General features: G+C 44.1%; 1 protein-coding gene across 2 annotated transcripts in view; it reads right to left on the bottom strand.

Annotated features, from left to right (window-relative positions):
- The window catches only part of STAT1 (signal transducer and activator of transcription 1), a 42333-nt gene that overhangs the window by 2824 nt on the left and 19432 nt on the right, over positions 1 to 20077 (bottom strand). For both annotated transcript variants that reach the window (XM_060016394.1, XM_060016395.1), the window contains exons 11-24: positions 18072 to 18164; positions 16478 to 16537; positions 13935 to 13964; positions 13738 to 13831; positions 12477 to 12518; positions 11105 to 11188; positions 10556 to 10654; positions 9318 to 9453; positions 7872 to 7921; positions 7070 to 7164; positions 6145 to 6290; positions 4416 to 4601; positions 3371 to 3446; positions 2385 to 2484 (exon numbers count right to left, since the gene is read on the bottom strand). In XM_060016394.1, coding sequence (XP_059872377.1) covers positions 2385 to 2484; positions 3371 to 3446; positions 4416 to 4601; positions 6145 to 6290; positions 7070 to 7164; positions 7872 to 7921; positions 9318 to 9453; positions 10556 to 10654; positions 11105 to 11188; positions 12477 to 12518; positions 13738 to 13831; positions 13935 to 13964; positions 16478 to 16537; positions 18072 to 18164 — 1291 coding nt within the window. The remainder of the gene's footprint in view (positions 1 to 2384; positions 2485 to 3370; positions 3447 to 4415; positions 4602 to 6144; positions 6291 to 7069; positions 7165 to 7871; positions 7922 to 9317; positions 9454 to 10555; positions 10655 to 11104; positions 11189 to 12476; positions 12519 to 13737; positions 13832 to 13934; positions 13965 to 16477; positions 16538 to 18071; positions 18165 to 20077) is intronic.

Genomic DNA, 20077 nt, shown 5'->3' with positions numbered 1-20077 from the left:
TGTGCGTGTATATAAAAATAGATTTATTCTACAGATGAAATGAATGAAATCATCTGGAATGAAATGGATGGCTCCTGGGCAGGGGGAGAGGAGATCCAGAGCCACAAAACCATTTCCTGGCACTTATTTAGAGGAATTAAATTGCTCTCACAGTATCGTTCCGAGAGCACAGAGAAAGCGGTCATGGTGCATGCACAGATGGAGGGGACTAATCCATCTTATTTTCTCAAGGTCACAGGGCATAATGGTATGACAGAGTTGGAGCTCTGATCTCCAAATCCCAAACACAGGCCTCTCACCCAAAGGCTACGCTGCCTTCGTCTTAATGAACCAGAACAACACATACTCAGTGTCAAGTGCAAACAGCTTCTCTTGGGTGCAGGTTTTGAATGAATCAGAGGTCAGCTTTCTGTGGGGGGGCATTCCAGGAGAGTAGACAAGAACACGCAGTCCAGCGACACCCCAGGTGGATTCAAATATTCGTTCCCTCATTTACTAACTACTTCATCTTAGTCAAGTTTCATAGTTTTGGAGAGCCTCTTTTGTCTACATCTGTAAAGTGGGAAAAACAATAATACCTAACTCAGAAGGCTGTTGTGAGCACTAAGTTACTACCCGTGGAGTGCCTGGTACACAGTAAGTGCTTAACAAGTGTCACCTATTAATGATGGTGATGACCATGATGATGATGTAACTTGCTCAGGAACAGCAAAGGAGGAGAAAAAGAAGATCGCGCCGTTGTTTGGTTCTGTCCATCGATCTTACACTTTCTAAATAGGGCTTTACAGCTATTCCATTTTTGTGTAGGGCTCACAAAACACTTCAGAGCAGTGTGGGGAGCTACATTCCAACAGAGGATGCAACCTTACACAGGTACAAGGTTCATCTTTCACTCTCCAATAGGAACAGAACTATTGCGCTATTACACTACCTAAGCATTTTTTTTCAGCCTTAACAGGAGGGTGTAAAGATTTTAGCCTGTACTTCTTCAGGTGAGGGAAAAGGATAAGGAAAAGGTTACATACCAGAAACCTGAGTCTAAACAGATATTACTAATGCCGCACAAATGCATTCCCTGAACACAGGGATGCGCGACCCTGAACCCTGGGAGATGGCGCCCTCTCCCCTCATCCTGTCCTCCCTCCTGCATCGCTGAGCAGTCTGTGCCAGGCACCAGTGACGAAGAAGGGCCAGTAATGACTCAGAGAGGCTTTTCTTTAAAACATTAAGCAAATTTAAAAAAAATGAACTGGGGGGCTTCCCGGGTGGTGCAGTGATTAAGAATCCACCTACCAATTCAGGGGACACGGGTTCGAGCCCTGGTCCGGGAAGATCCCACATGCCACGGAGCAACTAAGCCCGTGCGCCACAACTACTGAGCCTGCACTCTAGAGTCTGTGAGCCACAACTACTGAAGCCTGCGTGCCACAACTACTGAAGCCTGCACGCCTAGAGCCTGTGCTCCGCAACAAGAGAAGCCACTGCAATGAGAAGCCCGCGCACCGCAACGAAGAGTAGCCCCCGCTTGCCACAACTAGAGAAAGCCCGTGCGCAGCAATGAAGACCCAATGCAGCTAAAACTAAATAAATAAAGTAGATAAATTTATAAAAAATGAACTGGAATAGCTTCATGTGGAAAAGAGCTTAAAATTAAAACAGCATCAGCAAAAATCCAGCCAATCAAAATAAATAAATAAATAAAATCTTTAAGGGGAAGGATTTCAGGTTGACAGGCAAACAATACTATCTGACATACTGAAAAACATTCTCCCAAAGAAAGATGCACTCTTTTGTGGACAGCCCTGTTTCCATCCCTATCACGGTACTCATGACACTCTGCTTCACTCCTTGAACTTTTTACTCTTGGCAAAGCCCTTCACAGCCCCAGGTGCTAGCGGTACAAGTTAGCTCTCAAACATAAATCAGGTAAAGTGTTTCGCTGTGGCTGCCCAAGTCTCTATGACGACTGTATACCAAGCATTAGTCTCCTCCCTTCCTAAAAATAACACCTCTTCACCCAGACACAGTGCTGAAACAATGGGACAAAAGGAAAACATTTTCTTATCAGAGAAATCCTAGTTCCTTAACATATGAGATTTCTATGTAGACAAATTTAAGAGGCAGAGGGGGAGCTTTTAAATATTTGAAATGTCATTATTTTTTGGAAGGTGATGAAGGCCAGGAGTAAAAATCCTGGTGACGACGTAGCTTGTTTAAACACAGCAGGCTCCAACTTGTCATAGCTAATCTAAAAAACACCCTTCTGGGCTCTGCCAGAGGCTCCTTCTGAGAACTCACAGATAGGCCCAGGGTCTGCCAGGCACCCTCCCTGCCTCAGAGAGCAAACACTCAGCGTGCTGAAAGCATCCCTGTGTGGTACTCACCATGTCAAATTCTACGGCGCCCACTATCCGAGACACCTCATCAAACTCCTCAGGAGACATGGGAAGAAGGTTGTCTGTGGTCTGAAGTTGAGAAGGGTGACTAAAATGGGGAGAAAGAAACAGGAAACGTTAACATCTAGATTATGAAAGCAGTGGTGCAAACTTTGCCATTTCATCTCTGGCCTGTGACTGAATCACCATTTTAGATTTTTATTTCAGGGACGTGTATACACTTGTAAAATACATTTGAAAAAGGACAGATCTCGAGAAGTTCATGTCCCCAGCCCGGCCCCTTGGGAAACACACTGTATTCTAGAGATGTGAGCCAGATATAACCAGTCTGGATCCTGCACCGCTTCTGCCTGGGTGAACACGGGCACGAGCTTGTGCAGTTGTGTCACCTACCCTGGCCCGAGAAGCGCCAGAGAAATGCCTGGGGAGTCCCTCATCCCTACCTTGAGGTTTGTATGCAGATAAGGCTGCTCCAGAGGGTTTTTACATGAAGGCTACATCCATTCACCCCAAGACAGTGCTGCAGGCCAAATAACTGACAATGACTTTTCCAAAATTTTTTCTACCTTTTACAAAATGAAACAACAAAATAAAAGCAAATGGAAAAAAATGTATCTCAGTCATTACTTTGGCCTTTTCTAGATAGAAAAGAACTGCTTGCCCACTCTGATCGATTTTTGTTCATTTTATTTACACTTTTTCAAAATACGAGTTTGGGGAGAACTTATATGCCTTAAATACAACTTTGTTTTTTTTGGTTTGCTGTTTGTTTGTTTTTTTTTTATAAAGGCAATAAAACGCTGATAGGCAGTGACACCAGGATCTCTAATTAGGATCTTTCCACAGGTCCATCTGTGATGGTGGCAGCAACAATTACAATGGAAAAGCAAAGAACAAGCATCTTCAACAGGCCCCAGCCAGGAGTGGGGCTTGTTTGAGGATTTTAAACATGTCACTCTTCTGTGTTCACTTACACTTCAGACACAGAAATCAGTTCAGTCTTGATATATCCTGTTCCTTTAGGGCCATCAAGTTCCATAGGCTCTGGGGCTAGAAGCAAACACATCACGTACACTTTCCGTTAGCAGAAATTACACAAGAACAATCAACTTTTTCTTTGATCAAGACTGGACTGTTTTCCTTGGCAGTCAGGTTAGACTCCCTGCCTGGGTCACCTGAAATTGTACTGCGAATGCAGAAACAACCAGATGAAAAGGGGAGGCACATTCAGCACAGAAGTCAAGCTAAGACGGTTCTCTTTCCAAGGCTTGAAATCCTACAAAAGTTTTATCTGGTTTATGGTCCTGGCCTGGTTGGTGTAATAAACGCATCTGTCAGGGTAAGCCGGGTGCATCTAAAGTAACTGTGCTAACGTTGAGGCTACTGATCCTGAAAAATCATTAAGTCTGTTGGTGCATTCCAAACCAGCTTAGTCTAACTGCCACTTTCTCAAATGCGGTTCAGTGAAGACTAAGCAGAGGGAGACCCGTGTGCTAAACTTAGACCTGCTCTCAGTGATGGGACCTAATAACTTACCAGGTCACCATGAAGGGACCACTTCACTTCGCCGGGGCCTCCATCTCCTCAATTTCAGGAGCAGGCTGACATAAAGCAGGTGACCATCACAGGTCCCACGTTTTACCCCTCCACGTAGAAAAAGTAAAAATGTAACAACTACACACGACCAGAAATGGACCTTCTCCAACACCCCTAAGATCAAGAACCATTTACTCCTTTCTTACTATCTGTATCAGGCCAAACAATGTATTATGTTTCAACTGCGCTGTGTTTATTAGAAAGCCTGCTTTTACCAATTCAAAGGAAGGGGTGGGCTAGTGACATGGCATGGGGGGGAGTCTGTGCTGACATCTTGCACCGATAGGAAGGCAAGGGCAGTGTGTGGGGTTAACGCCTGTCTCCCGCAAACCTTCGGACTAGGTGAAGGGAGAACACAACCACAGGAACGACTGGGCTGTGCTATAACTCATCAGGCAACGCTTGCACGCTCTGCCCACTTACCTTCCTTTGGCCTGGAGTAGTACTTTCCAAAGGCATGGTCTTTATCAATATTTGGATACAGAAACTTCAAGGGATTCTCTGGAATATTTTCAGCGGCCATGACTTTGTAATTGCGAATAATGTCAGGGAAAGTAACAGCAGAAAGTTCTTTCTTTGTGTAGGGTTCAACCGCATGGAAGCAAGATTCTAATAGGAAGAAAAGCAAAGTGAGTCCCACAGAATATCCCTCAACAATAGAGGAGAGAAACAAACACTGCAGAGTTTATGGATTTGACAGAACCTGGTAAGAACTAAACACAATCTAGGAGTTACATCACAGAGCATGTAATTGCTTTATTCCTAAATAGATTATTATCCTTTCTTTAAAATAGGAAAAATAAAGGCCATCATTACTTTATTGCATTTGTCATTATTTACTTAGATTTGTAAGTCTAGCCAAAAGAAATTTATTAAATACCTTTAAAATAACTAATTACTAATTGGGTCTTCTTGGCTCAAGCCATAGATTAAGTTACTAGAAGATAAACTCACTTTGTCTTTCTTTTCATATTGAAAAATGAGAATAAACAACAACAACACACGGAAAACAACTTTTTAAACAAACCAAAAAGAGACCCTATTTGCTATTTTTTTCTCTAATCCTTAATGTAAAAAAACACAGTTTAATTCACTCCTGGTCTTAGTCCCAGACTTCATTGGAATCCTGCTTCCTAACTGATCCAGGATTTCACTTTTGGGGCACACACTCCAGAGGCTGCTGTCAGGTGCTCTGGGGACTCTGCTCTAGAACTTCAGACCAAAGCTTTGTAGCTGGTGTGGCCCTGCTTTAAACTTTCCAGTTGCCAATGGTTTTCATCTTTGCCTGGTTTGCTAGTTCCATCTCTCAGCAAGTTCAGGAAAGAACTACCGGGGGAGAAGAAGAAAAGGGCAGGCTCTACCATCTACTGTCCTCACTGGGCTCTAATCCCAGCTCTCCTGTTTTTTTACCAGAAGAAAAAAAAAATAGAACAAGAAAAGTATCCTATCTTTTTGCATCTTCTAAACTGAAAGCATAAGTCACTGGAACAAATCAGTTTTCCCTCCAATCCTTCAAACAGAGCAAACTACAAGCAAGAGTGAAAAGTCACCAGTTTGTCTTTATCACTTTCTTGTCTCCACTGAAACCTGTTTCTCATTCCCCGGAAACCTGTTTCATAACGCGTAGGTTTTCAGAATTGTTTTTGCCATGGATGCACTTGGTCAAATAGAAACCCAAGATATAACCCAGATAAACGTGCACGAGCCTTCTCTGTCAGAAGGCAAGGTGGAGGGCTGCACCCAGTCCCAGGACCCCTCTCACGGAGCCTGCCCTCATCCGTGCACCTCCAACGTGGGATTCCCCTCCATGGGTCTGGAAGCTCACGCCTGTGCACTGTGGGTTTCCTCCCAATAAATGACTGCCAGTCATACTGACTCGCATCTTTCACCTACAGGTGACATACCTGACAAAAAGGAAAGAATGTGGCCTTGTCTTTAAAAAAAAATCATTTGCACAATATGTTCCAGGCAACGAATCCCAAATAGCCCTTGGTGATGTATTAAATCCTACTGGGGAAGCTCAGCTGGGGATAAGTGGAGGAGCTGCGACTGTATGTCAAAAGCTCATCATTTGTATGAGTTGATTTGCAGAGAAGAAGAAGGGCTTGCACCCACATTTTGAATCGGTGTGTGTGCAGGCGCCTTGGCTTACCACCTCCATTCTGGGGCCGCTCCACCCATGTGAACGTGATGGCCCCTTCCCGGCAGCTCTCACTGAACCGCAGCAGGAATGTCCCCGGCTGCTGGTCCTTCAGCAGAGCCCGCTCTCGCTCCTTGCTGATAAAGCCCACGATACACCTGCACATGGAAAGGGATTGATGGAGGTACTCTGAGGTTCAGTCATGACTGTAATTTTCACGTTCACTTACAAATCAAGATGACTGCAACTTGACACAAGAGCACAGGATAGAAATGTATCAACTATTTTAGATGCTTTAAAATCTATTTCATCGACACTTGAGGAAGCATTTCACTCATACATATATATGCTGAAGTCCCAAAAAAGCTCATGAACATGGTGCCCGTTGGATGCTACTGATGATCAATAAATACTTGCTGGATTAATGAGCCTTTCATTTTCACCTGGGGATTCTGAAGGCCATGAAAATGTCTAAATTCATGCATCCTTTCTAGTGAAGAGAAAGGCTCAGACAATCCATTTTCATATTCTAGACCTCTGACCAAGTTAAAGTCTTTGCTGAAATATCAACTGACCCTGGGAAAACATTAGAAACAATTTACTGAGTCAAAAAAGTTTTTTCTTCCTTACCTGGAGGCAGTAAAGCAGGTGCTCAAGAAATTTTCGTAGAATGAATGAAGGCATGAATGGCACTCAGGGTTTTTAAATTTAGCTTTGAAAATGCATATACATATACTACGAAAATATAATTTTAATCTTATGAGGGTCTACTATCGTGAATGCCTGAAGGGACAGCCTGCAAGCATCTGTTTCTGTGAGATGCACCCAAGTCTTGCCAAATAATGAAGTCTGTCTGGGTCAGGCCTATCTCAGCCTTGCAGCAATGGAGTGTGTGCTCAACATAGGTTTCAAAAATACATCTATCAATGGCCCTTACCCATCATTCCAGAGACAGAGCAGGTGTTTTTTAATGAGTTCAAGGATGCTTTCAATCCAAAGCCAGAAAGGAAAATTTTTATCATTTATATTTTCCTGCAAGTATACAGATGCACACATTAGAAACCAAGAAATCCAAAACAGTGACTTAGCATGTCTCCTCCCGCCATCGGGTTTTAGTTTGCAAAGACTGCCCAGCTGCCAAAGCTAGCACTGCCCCCTACAGAGCCGTCACTGCCCTCTTACCAGCTTTCAGACACCAACCTCTCCATTTCCTGAGCCAGGCTCTGCTTCCCTCTCCAAACATTAGCGACCCAGCCAGGGAATGACCTCCAGCATGATCCCAGAATACCAGTTGCCTTCACACTATCCAGTAGCGTCAGCTTGTCAGCACTGTCTGGTGACCCTAGCGGGGTCTGATTATTCCCCCCAACCGGTCTCACTGCTTGAGCAGGCTCAAGACACCCCCTCCAGCCCAGCAGGCTGTCTACGCCGGCACAGACCACACGTTACTCATGGACGGAGCTAAAACGCTGCCAGGCCAGAGGTCAGTGTGAGCAAACAGAAGACTCATTTCGGATATGAGAGAATGTTATCACCCAGGCAGGTGCTTCCTGTCAGACTCGCACTTGGAGACTAACCTTCAGCGCGCTGAAGGAAAGTAAACAACTTGCCCTAGGGGTTCCGGGGGCCAGAGGAACACGCCAAAGCAAGCACAGTGCAGCCGGCACCGCGGCGAGAAATCCGAGACCCTCAACAGAGAGCGGAAAGCACTCACAGTGTAAACTCCAGACAGCACCCACCTTACAGAAGCGAGTCCATGGAATAAGCCCATCAGGGCCAGCACTGGGCCCTAGACAAATAAAAATAAGTTTTTTAAGGAAATGGAAATCAATTCTGAAGCTTTGGCTGGACTGATGGCTGTGGTATTTGCTCTCAAAGAGCCAACACTCAGCAAAGGAAGGTTGTGTGTACATAGTTGATATTCTCAGATACACTAATACAATCACTTGTGCTTTCTGGAGAAGCCTCGATTTGGTCCCCCTTGTGCGATATCATTTCCCATTGCTTCCCTCTCCCTCCTTGGCAGGCTCCTCTCCCGGTGACCCTGAGGAATTTTTTTCAAGTTCAAACTAAGACCAAGATCACCCCTAGGTGATCGATTTAACTGACACTTGACTTTACAAGATTATTTTAGATATTAATTAGGCATTTCCCTCAGCCCTCCTCCAAATAGGACACAGGCTCAGGGAGGTCGACGCAAATCAAAAGCCCAGTGAGAGAAATGAAAGGGGAAGGAAGCCTCGGGGTTACCAGCTACACAAATTGAAGAAGCCATAAGAGGTGGTGAGCCTGACATCTCTCTTCACGGAGAACCCCAAATAAGCCATTGTAGGCAGAAAAGATATCTGTCTTAACTCTCACCAAATAAGGGAAAGGAATAGGAATGACTTCTTACTTTTTATTAAATTGCACAAGACTCTCACTGTGACAGCTGCATGGCCAAGAGAAGGCACTGCTGAGAGCCATTTGGTTAGGAAAAGCCTACTGGTGTTTGCAGTACATGCAGTCCTGCTATATAGAAAGCAAATCTGGCAAAAAGGTGACCATGGACTTTTTAAAAAATAGTTCAGATAGTCCCATTCATTGAAGATCTGACCTTGAGACGAGTAGGTCTTAGGTTTGCTTAGTGTGGGAAACTAATAAATCCATGACATCAGCCACTGAAAGGGAATTCTCTATCATGGGCTGCACCCTGCCCATCAGGCAGTGCCGGTCACGGGCATCCTCCTGATGTGGACAGTGTCTCCTCACACCTGGGCCACCTGATGTAAGAGACCTGGGCGTGTGCTGTGTGGTGGGCAGCCCGAGGACCTCATTCTTACCATGTTGGGGGCTTGCTGTTTTTCTCCCCAAGGTTAATAAAACTTCATATTTCTCAAAGAATTTAAGCCACAAGTAATATATTTTACATAATTTAGACATCTTTCCCCTAGGAACCCTGCTCAGAAATGTTCATATGAGATAATGGGGAAATGATTCATTTAAATCTTTTATCAGGTCTCTATCTCCTTCTAAGGTGAGGCATCCTTCTCACTTAGCTATAATAAACTGCTGCTGGAAAAGCCAATAGATTTTAACACTCTCCTACCTTGGACAAAATAAAGAGGAAAGAGGGGGAAAGGAGCAAGTCAAGATATTTTATGAATTTCAATTGTTAGTTACGTAAGAAGTGAATATGCTCATACCAAGAAGTTTCTCTCCCAGCATGTTCAGCTGGTCCACATTGAGACCTCTTTTGGTGACAGAAGAAAACTGCCAACTCAGCACCTCTGAAAGCTGAGACCATCGTGCACAAGGCGGGTTCAGGAAGAAGGACAGATTCTAGAGAGAAAACACCCAGAAGCTAAGGGCTACTGATGAGCCACCAGTCACAAGCCTGGCACTGAAACATGGATCTCAGCCAAAGTTCAGCTCTCATCTATGACACACAGATGTTTTCACAGCTAAAGAAGAGAAATCCTCATTATTTGCAGATTCACATTTGTGAATTCATCAGCTCACTAAAATTTAATTCCTAAATCAATATTCATGGCATTTCTGCAGTCATTTGCAGATGTACCCAGGCACACAGCAGTGAAAAGTTTGAGTTGCCAAACATGTATGTTTCCAGGTGAGGTCAAACAAAGCTATGATCTGCCTTCCTATTTCAGCTCTCATACCATACCCGAGTGTCTTTTTTGAGGTCTGTTTAGCGCCACGGTTTTTGCACTTTCGTATGCTTTTTTGTTGGTGATTTCATTTTTAACATGGCCCTCAAGGGCACGGCTGAAGTGCTGTCTAGTGTTCCAAAGTGCCTTACGAAGAAAACGCATGTGATATACAAGCTTTGTTCAGACGTGAGTTATAAAGCTGCTTGCCATGAGTTCAATGTTAATGAATCAACAAGTATATTAGCTAAGGGATCTTTAAACAAACAAGGTTACGTATTGACCAGCAAATGCAAAGGTTGTGCCAGAGGCTCATGGGAACCTAACCCTGTGTTTCCCCTAGATGCAGTGGTTCAGTATCTGCCAACTCAGTGTTCACAGCGACTTTAAAGGACTTTAAGTACAGTGAATAACCAGCATCAACTGTAATTACTCAACCATATTAGAGTACCCACACTCTAAGAATGCAGCAGGCTTATTTAGCATATATACATTTTTTAAAAAGCATAAAAATAAAGGACCTCTTCCACAGTAAAAGCTGTACGAAATCATCCGTTGCCTGAGCTTATTCACATGGAAGGAAGATCATAATTCTCGTTTCTAATACATACACATGCTTCGCTTTTCCAGAATTACTCCGATCCTTAGCAATGCCACTTGAGTTGTGCCACTTTTCCTTCAACATCTGGCCCTTAGGGGCTCTTTCAGATATGCAGAAGCTAGAGCACGAGGTCTCTGGTTAACCCCTGGTACGAAAGTAGATGTGTTTTCCATACCCTGGGTTCTGCCACCAGCATGTTGTACCACAGGATGGAGGCCCAACCACTCGGGAGCTGGCTGACATTGGAGATCACCACGATGGGCAGAGAGGCCGTCTAGAAGATGACAAAGACCTTGAAATCATCTGAATCACAGAAGCATCACCTTCAGACCACTATGCAGCCTCTCAACTAAGCGAGGGATTCCTGTACATTTGCATTATCTCTTATATTTGAAAATTAAGAATGTAAAGTTACGTTCTTTGGTTCGTAGTTGAATATGTCTTTGTTATATCTTTTCAGTTAAGAAATAAGTTTCAATGCTTCATATAAAAAATTAGCATAGGACATCTCAACTGGAACATTTAGCTTATAGTACCCGAAGGTTAATTCAGTTCTCTAGCTGCCCGAACGATTAAATTAACATCAAGATAGTACTGGCTGAAAACAATAATCTTTTTTAGCAATTAGGTAAATACGTCTAAAATAAAAATTGAGAAATAAAAATACACGTAACAGTTTAAAATAAAAATAAAGTCTTCCACATCTGGAACATGTAAGTCTTACCTCAAGGTCAATGACCAAACCAGGCTGGCACAACTGGGTTTCAAAACTAAGGGAGTGAAGCTCTTCAGTAACGATGAGAGGACCCTTAAAAGAGAAAAGGGAAACAAAAGGAATATAGCGATTCATTCACTGATCTTGCAACTTGCAAGAGCCTACTAAGCATTTTTTGCAAGAGGCTGCAGACAGCCTGAACCTAACCAGCTGCAATTCAGAAGAACATTTCAATTTTTGAGCATCTATCCCAGATTTCATTATCCCGAGTATCTCACCGTTCTCTCAGAGACCAGATTTCAGATTTCCGATATTATGGCAAGGGATATGGATTCAGGGGAAAAAAGTGTCGATAGGGAAACAGCAACTTCCAATGGGTTTATTCACGACCTAAGGCATCCTGGCCCTCAGCCCCTTCTGAGGGTGTGTGCGGGCTGCACACCTCAGGCTGGCATGGGGTGGAAAGTGTACACGTGTTCCAGGTGTGATTATCTATCGGGAGGGCTGATTTGCATAAGCCTGGCTGGTCATAAAGTGCCTTGGTATGGGTAGAAAGGTTATATAGTGTTCAAAGTACCTTCATACATATTATCTTACAAGAGCATCACAACAACTTAGAACCAGAGAGATGTGGCTGCCCTCCCTGCTCACAGGAGAGGAAACTAAATCCTCGGGAGGTCACAAAGATAGTCAAGATCCAAACCAGGGCTGGTCAGGCCCGGGCCGGTGCCTGTCCCACTGTTCCACACGACCTCTGCTGGCTGTCGTGGGGAAAGACAGCATGTGTGCCACGCGGGCACAAAGGACGACGAGCGGTCCAAACCAAAGCAACTCCAGGCATTCTGTCCTCTGCCCATACTTCATATCTGAAGGCATCACAAACACAGCTCCTCAAGGACTGGCTGTGAAAATGAAACTGACAGAAGGATGATGCACTGGGTAGGGGACACGTGGCAGGAAAACCCTCTCGGCACACATCGTTTTTGGCAGGGCAGTCAATGAAGCTGGCCTCTAGTTCTAGCTCTGACAGTAACTCCCTGTGCACCCTTAGCTAAATCCTGCAAACTTCCTGTGGTCCAACTTCTTTACCTGTGAAATGTGAGTAACACAGTAGCCCACCGTACCTACTCCGCTGGGCTGTCTGTTGAGGGTCCCATAAATTCATGTGCAAAATCACTTGACAACCATAAAGCACAAGCACAGAGTGGTTTCACCGTTATGACAGATACACCATGTCCCAAAGCTTGTCCACTGCCCTTCCCTGCCGGGTCTTCCTGCTTCTCACCCCTCTGTGAGGTGTCCCTGGCCCCCAGGGCCACAGAGCCAACCTCATTGGACAGACCTGCTAGTTAGAGACCAATCACAAGAGAGAAAGATTCACCTCGTTGGTTCTGGCACCGGCGTTTTTCTGTTCTTTCAGTTGCTACAAAAAAAAAAAAAAATCTTAGTAAACAGTACCATAATCATCAAAGTTGCTATTTTCGTCTACAAATCAAACCAAAGTGGGGACTTAGAAAGAATGAAGGAAGTGAAATTATTTTCAGAACGCAGAACAGGAGGTGAAGTGACCCTTGTGTGGGTTCATGAGGGAGAGTGCCTTTTCCCATCATTCTGACAGCCTGCGAACACCACAGGGTTGAGAAGATCCCAGGGAACAGCACCCTGCTCCCTCCCCCAGGCTAGCTTTTCCCGAACCATCCCCCATCACCTTCATTAGCTGTCGCATGCTCCCTGGGCTCAGGGCACAGCTTCTCTTGCCTTTCCCTCCGCAGAGTCTCCCAGGCCTGTGACTCAGGCCTCTAAGACTGCCCTCAAAAGGACTTCAATCACGCAGGTTCTAAGGGAGTAACCTGGAGCCTCCAGAGCAGCTCCGGACACCCTCAGACTCCTGGGCTGGACCGAGGCCCGAGGCTCTCACACGAGGTCTAGCTTCCCAACTATGAGTTTGCGGGTTCACGAAATGGTTGCCAATAAAAAAAAGGATGCTTTGAACCTCCCTGCAGGCTCCAGCCCAGGAATTGCGCAGGGCTCAGCACCAACGCACCTACAGAACAACTGGCAGCCCCGATTTTCAGGGAGAGAGGAGAGAAAGCACCACCCACTTAAACCCCTTTGCTGATTTCCACTGCCCGGTGCCCGGGCCCTACTCCTCCGGAGACAAAGTGCTCGAGACAGTGGTTGTGGGCAAGACCCCAGGAGGGAGGTGGTGAAGAAGGGGCCAAAGAGAGACTCCTGGGGCCTGCCACGCTTGGAGGGGGAGAAGGAACGGTCAGGATGTGGGGCAATAATGACCTCTGGGAAAATTCCAAGAATCTAGAATGGGTGATCACTGAGGTCCTGGAGGAATCATGTACAGATAGCTTATGTGCACACTGGTTTATGGAATATTTGACTGAGATCACTACCCCCCAAAGAAGGTATCTCTGAGAGGAAGACTGGCAGGAAACAGAGTGGACAGTCCTGGGATAAGGAGGGGGGACCAAGATTCCCCAAGTGCTGCTGAAGCCACCGGCCATGAATTCTAGGAAGCCTTCTGCTAGGGGGTGCCCTGCCCATCACACAGGGCACCAAGTGCCACTCGATCACAAATCAAGTCCTAATAAACCAGACACAACAGAAAAGGGGGAAACTGATCTCCCTACCAGGTGTCGGAATTCTGCCGCCAGACTTCCATTGGTGGACTCCTCCATGTTCATCACCTTCGTGTGAGTGCCCAAAATGTTGAACTTTCGAAACCTAGACAATACAGGGTACAAATACTTAAAAGGCTGGGAACTGTTAAACCAACACATAAACAAACAAAGCGATCGTAAAATATAGCGCAAAGTACTTCACGTACCCTTTTACTGTATTTCTCTCATTCACATCTCTGCAAAAAAAAAAAAAATATATATATATATATATGATCACATATGTGTATTTAAAACTTGAGATAAGTTTTAACAAAAATATAAAAGTACAAGATCAATAACAAATAATGGGGCTGTTCAGCCCTTTCATTCACTCACACAGTCCCTCAATCAACCCGCACCAGCAATGCCAAGTTTTGCTGAGCGACCTCGGGCAAATAAACTGTCTGGGCCTCACCTTTCTCCACTGTACGTCATGCTAACAGCACCAACCGTACAGGACACTGGGAGAAGGAAACCTGTTACCGGGTAAAGAGAGCACAGAGCACACCCTCAGTAAACGCAAGCCTGAGTTATGGCTATTCGTTGAGCAGTTACTCAGTCGGTGCCTTTCCGAGGCACCGAGCTAAGCACTGGGGACTGAGCAGAGAGCGTTGCTCTGTGGCTACACAACTCAGAGGACCTTCCAAAGTGACAGCTCGATCCTTATTTTTGTTCTCTGTTATTTTTAACGCTTTCAGAGAAGTACTTGAATGGTCAATTATTTGGGAAAACTATCAAGTTTAAGTTTTAAATCTGAGGTTAAAATCTTGAGAGACCTGTATCTTATATAAATGTAGCGATAACGTCGTCATGTTCTGGACAAATAATGTATCTGTCAGGCGTAGGCGAAGGTTAGAGATCATTAGCGCACTCATAGTTAAATGAGTTAGCTTCCTTTCCTGTCTCAACTAGAAGTTCAATGCTTTTGTGAATGAGAATCACTGTCAGTTGTAACAGTGACCAATTTTCCCATCTGGAAAAAAAAAAAAAAGAACTTACACTTCATAACCACGGAATATTTCTAATGACCAAGAAGCCAGCCTTGGCATATGACAATTAGCTAACTCGACACTTCACCTGGACTTCATCACTTCCCCCCAGCGTCCTTTTCCTGCCCCAGGACTCCAGCCAGGACCCCACGTGACATTTGTCATCATATCACCCTAGCCTCCTCTGGTCTGTAGCACGTTCTCACACGTTCCTTGTCTTTGAGGTTTTTGACAGTTTTGAGTATCACTGCTCAGGTGTTTTAGGAATGTCCTTCAACTTGAGTTTCTCCAGTGTGGCATCTCAGTTTTTTAAATTGTGGTAAAATATACATAACAGAAAATTTATTATTTTAAGTATTTTAAGCATGCAGTTCAGTAGCATTAATATACCCACATTTTGTGCAAAAAAAGAAAATTCACAATAAAAGGAATAGTGTGATACAAAGCTACCTTGTCAAAGCTAAGAAGAAAGCTCAGAACTGGAACAGACAGAAAAGACAAAAGAGCAAGAAAAAACTGAGAGAGAGACTGAGTTAAGCAGAGTGTGGTAAACTGTAGTGGCCACAAAACCTCTGCAGCTTTTCTTTTCAAGAGGCAGAATGTATTTTCCTGTCCCTTGAATCTCAGGGGACTTCGACTTGCTTTTCCCCACACAATGGACGGGAGTGGTGTCGTACAAGTTCCAAGTCTAGCCTAACAGGCCCAGCACGCTGCTGCTCTGATCCACTTGGAACACCGCTGCCGTATGAGAAAGCCCAGGCTGACCTCTTTGAGAGCCCAACAGAGAAGGGCCCAGTTATCCCAGCAGAGACAGACACATACAAGGCCATGCTAGACCGCCCAGCAACAACCAAGCCAGCCCAGACCAGAAGGACCACACACAGCCCACAGCATAAGAGAAATTAATAAGTTTTAGAGTTTAAGCCACTAAATTTTGGGAGTTTTATGCAGCAAAAGCTAACTGATACACAGAGAAACCAAAGATGATGGGAGAAAAGCAAAGGCAAGGCACAGACTATGCTACAAAGAAGGCTATAGTTACAGGAATGGAAAGAGACAAAAAGCCAGAGGAAAATGACTTGGATTATCATAAATGGTTTTGAAACTTGGTAAACCAGAATGTTACACACACCAACAAAAGCATTAAATATATCAAGGGGGGATGGCAGGGGCTAAGCCATCTTGTTCCTTGATGTAAGTGCTTAGGTCACTGATAGTTCAGGTCCAGGGACTAAGGACAAAACAGGATGGGCCTGCTCCATTTAGACCCCATGAGAGATGCTGCCCATTCCTGGGTTCTTACTGCCCAGAAGAGACAAGTGTGAGGCCAGCAGGCTCCACACAGGCCCCCCAAAATGCTGTCAGCTTCACTCCGGAAACAAGTCCACACTGGCTGCAGAATCATGGTGGCCTGGAGTTTGATCAAGGGCCCTTCCTCTAGGGCTGGCCTAGGAGGAGGGGTGGTAGCTGCTTGGAGACTTGATCATTACAAGCTCATATGCATAAAATGCACTCATTCTTTTGTTCACTTATAGTCTAAAAAGCCACAAGCACGTTGATACCAGCTCTAGGGGATGCTCCCAACATCCAGAACAGGAGCTATCAATTTAAATGTGCTGGGATCACTTACAAACAGCCCCAGCGCAAAAGTCTATGTTTAGTTAACAAAACCAGCAATTTCAACAGTACGTGTATCTTAGATAATATTAAAGATATCTTACTTATCAAATAAGACTTTGACTTTCAAGTTATAATTCAGCTCTTGCAATTTCACCAACAATCTGCAAAGAAAAAAGTCATAATTACTTTTAAAAATTATCTGTTACCATTTATTTATCATGCCAATTCCCTACTGATGAACATTTCAATAACCCCCACCCACCTCATGCAGTTTTTGGTTATTACAAACAATGGAAGTGACATCCGTGTCTGTCTACTTGGATGTTTTTAAAGTGTATTTGCAGGATAAATTCCTAGCTGTGAAACTGCTGGGACAAAACTGTAACATTAAGTTCTGACACACAGCAGCACTGATTTTATATTCCCACCAAACATCAGTGAGGGTATCTGCTTCTCTGTATCGCCTCGCCAATGCTGAGTTTTATCAAAATTTCTATTTGGGGCTAAAAATAGCAAACACTGCCCTTTCCTAAAACTTGTATCTAATGCTTATTCTGCTGGGAGAAAACAAAAACTATCACCCATAATCAGGAAAGTGAAGGTCACATCTATAATCACCCCAGGGCAGTGTGGAGAGATGGAAGGAGCCGTGGGCTGACACTCAGGTGTGCTCTGCTCTGATGAGCTGGAGAGCTGGGGAAGAAGCCCCTCACTGGTTGGCTCCCTTTAGTGAAGCAGATGATGGGATTAGATTTCTCCTCCTGCCAGCTGTGAGTTCTGGGACCTCACGGGTGCTAAAGCGTGGTGCTGTTCACTGGCAGCCAACAGGCAGCACCTGTGGACCTAACTCAGCAGCACCCTGGAAAAAAGGACGAGGGCCAACTCTGACGGCAAGTGCAGCTCTTCTGAGTCCAGCTGCTCACCAGCGGAGGAAGAGCTAAATGAATGCAGCCATGCAATGGAAGAAAGTAAAGCTGTAAAAGCTGTACGTTCTAACATGGGAACACTTCCATAACTTATTATGAAGGAGAAAAACAGGCTGCCAAAAAACAGACAGCAGAACCCTCGTTTCTAAAAATGAAATACTGTATGTCATATATATTTGTGTGTCTATGCATGAAAAAAAATATGTGTAAGTACAATGTATTTATTTATATATTTATGTAGACATGGGCAAAATTCTGGGAGGACTGACACCAGGCTGTTTACCATGGTGGTCTACAGATATTTAGATCACATACAACTTTGAGAAATCTGAGGAAAGCTATGAACACATTCAGCAGAAAAATGTACCTGTCATAAGTCCACATTCACACACACTGCATACATTTTGGGGGGAATGTAAAGCTCAGGTTATGAGTTTATGCTCAAGAGGGGATGAGGCTGCTGGGAACTTCTACTCTCTACTATATGCAGTTCTGCAATTTTGAATTCCTATTTACAGTAAACATTCATTACATCTATAACTGGAAAAAAATCAGGTGTGTGTGTGTGTGTGTGTGTGTATACACACATATCTGTTCTATTTCTAGTCTGAATAGAAAAGACAAGACTCTTAGATATTCTAAATAAGAATTCATATTAAAATGCCTACTGCAAAATTACTTCCTCTAAAGCACCATATATAACAGTGTTGTGAAAGGAAGCTGGGGTGCAAACTTTGTGATAGGAGGTGCAGGGTCTTTTCTTTATTACCTCAACTTCACAGTGAATTGTACTCCAGTCTTCAGGACCAATGGCCTCTGAGGATGAGTTGGCATGCAGGGCTGTCTTTCCACCACAAATGAGCTGTAAATTCCCAGCAAAGGGTAAATTAGCATTTCCATTAATGCTGAGGCAGTAAAAGGTTATTTTCCCTAAAGAGGAGAGGGGGTTAGAGGGCACAAGCTAAAAAAAAGTTTGAAAGATTCTAACAAATTGGATGAATAAAGTGAGGTTTTCTAGTCAGTAAAGAAATCCCCAAATCTATTGCACTCAACAAAATCATAGTAACTGCAGTGAACTGTGATACTCTTCAACAATGAAAATTCTGAATGGGATTTTGTTCATTTACAAATTTAAGAATCAAATTTGCTAATTAGACTTAGTGTGGTGATCATTTCACAATATATACAAATACCAAATCATTATGTTGTACATCTGAAACTAATACAAGGTTATATGTCAATAACATCTCAATTTAAAAATAAAAATAGGGAAGTCCCTGGTGGTCCAGTGGTTAGGACTCCGTGCTTCCACTGCAGGGGGCATGGGTTCAATCCCAGGTCAGGGAGCTAAGATTCCACATGCCTCGTGGCATGGCCAAAAATAAATAAATAAAAAAATAAAAACAAGATAAAAATAAATTTTACTACAGTTGAAAGTGAACTATGTACCATATTGCTTACCACCATAATTTGAGACTGACATTTTAACATCCTTTGGAAAACTGATTTTAAAATTGTTTAGTAATATTTATTATCTAATAAACATTTCCAAACATTAAATTTAATTTAAAAAAAAAATGAAATTTGCATTCTAAAACCCAAGTAAATGTCCTCGATTATTTCAAAATCCACATCTAGGCATTCCTGTTTGGACATTAGCCACAGGGAACCAAAGACATTTTAATTACATTAGCATTTAAAAAATTGCAATATGGGGCTTCTTCCCTGGTGGCACAGTGGTTGAGAGTCCGCCTGCCGATGCAGGGGACACGGGTTCGTGCCCCAGTCCGGGAAGATCCAACATGCCATGGAGCGGCTGGGCCCGTGAGCCATGGCCGCTGAGCCTGCGCGTCCGGAGCCTGTGCTCCGCAACGGGAGAGGCCACAACAGTGAGAGGCCCGTGGACCGCAAAAAAAAAAAAAAAATTTACAATATGAATTCTACTTAGTGCCATTTGTTTACCTACTAAGCATATCTGAAACACCTACCCATGGGCAAGGTACTATGTAAGGCCCTGGTGGGGGAAGAAGATGACAAAGGCACATCTCTGTCTACTAGGACCTTTCAATTTACAACAAAGAAAACAGAAATACACAGACAATGATATAATAAAATCCAGAATGGGAGAAAAATAAAGAATGAACTATGCAGATCTGGAAGGGAGACAACATCTGCCTGGGAACTCTGGGAAGATTTCACGATGAGATATAAGGTGAAACGTTCAGGATGCAGTTTCGAAATGAGGTACAAGAGAAGAAAGCTCTGAGGCAGAGAAAATACTGTTGGGAGAGGAACAGAGAAGCAAATATCCAGGGTAGGCATGAAGTCAAGTCTGCCTGGAAATGAGGCATGTATAGAAGCTAATTCTGGAGTGGCTAGTGAGGGCCAGGCTGTGCAGGTGCGGCTTGGGTGACCGGATGCGGGGCTCCCCTGAGATCAGCAGGTGGCAAAAAACCTGATTGAACTGTGCTCTGGGAGAGCACAGGGTCACAGGGACAGGGAGGAAGGGGCTTGGGAGGGACCATTTGGGAGGCTACCATGCCAACAGGTCTATAGAGAGGATTTGAGAGCTTGAAATGTGATGAGACCATGGAATAGGAAAGAGAGGACAAATATCATCAGGTTAGACTAGACAGGTCTCGTCACAGACTGGCCATGGGGAAGGAGACTGGTAACCCGTCTAAACGGTCACAAGAATGACAGGCCAACGACATAAGCAAGGAATTCGGGAAGACCTGATTCGGGGAAGCCATAAAAAATTTTACATAACCTATT

This window comes from Delphinus delphis, chromosome 7, assembly GCF_949987515.2.
Source record: "Delphinus delphis chromosome 7, mDelDel1.2, whole genome shotgun sequence".
NCBI lineage: Eukaryota > Metazoa > Chordata > Mammalia > Artiodactyla > Delphinidae > Delphinus > Delphinus delphis.
This window is presented reverse-complemented; position numbering and strand designations above follow the sequence as displayed.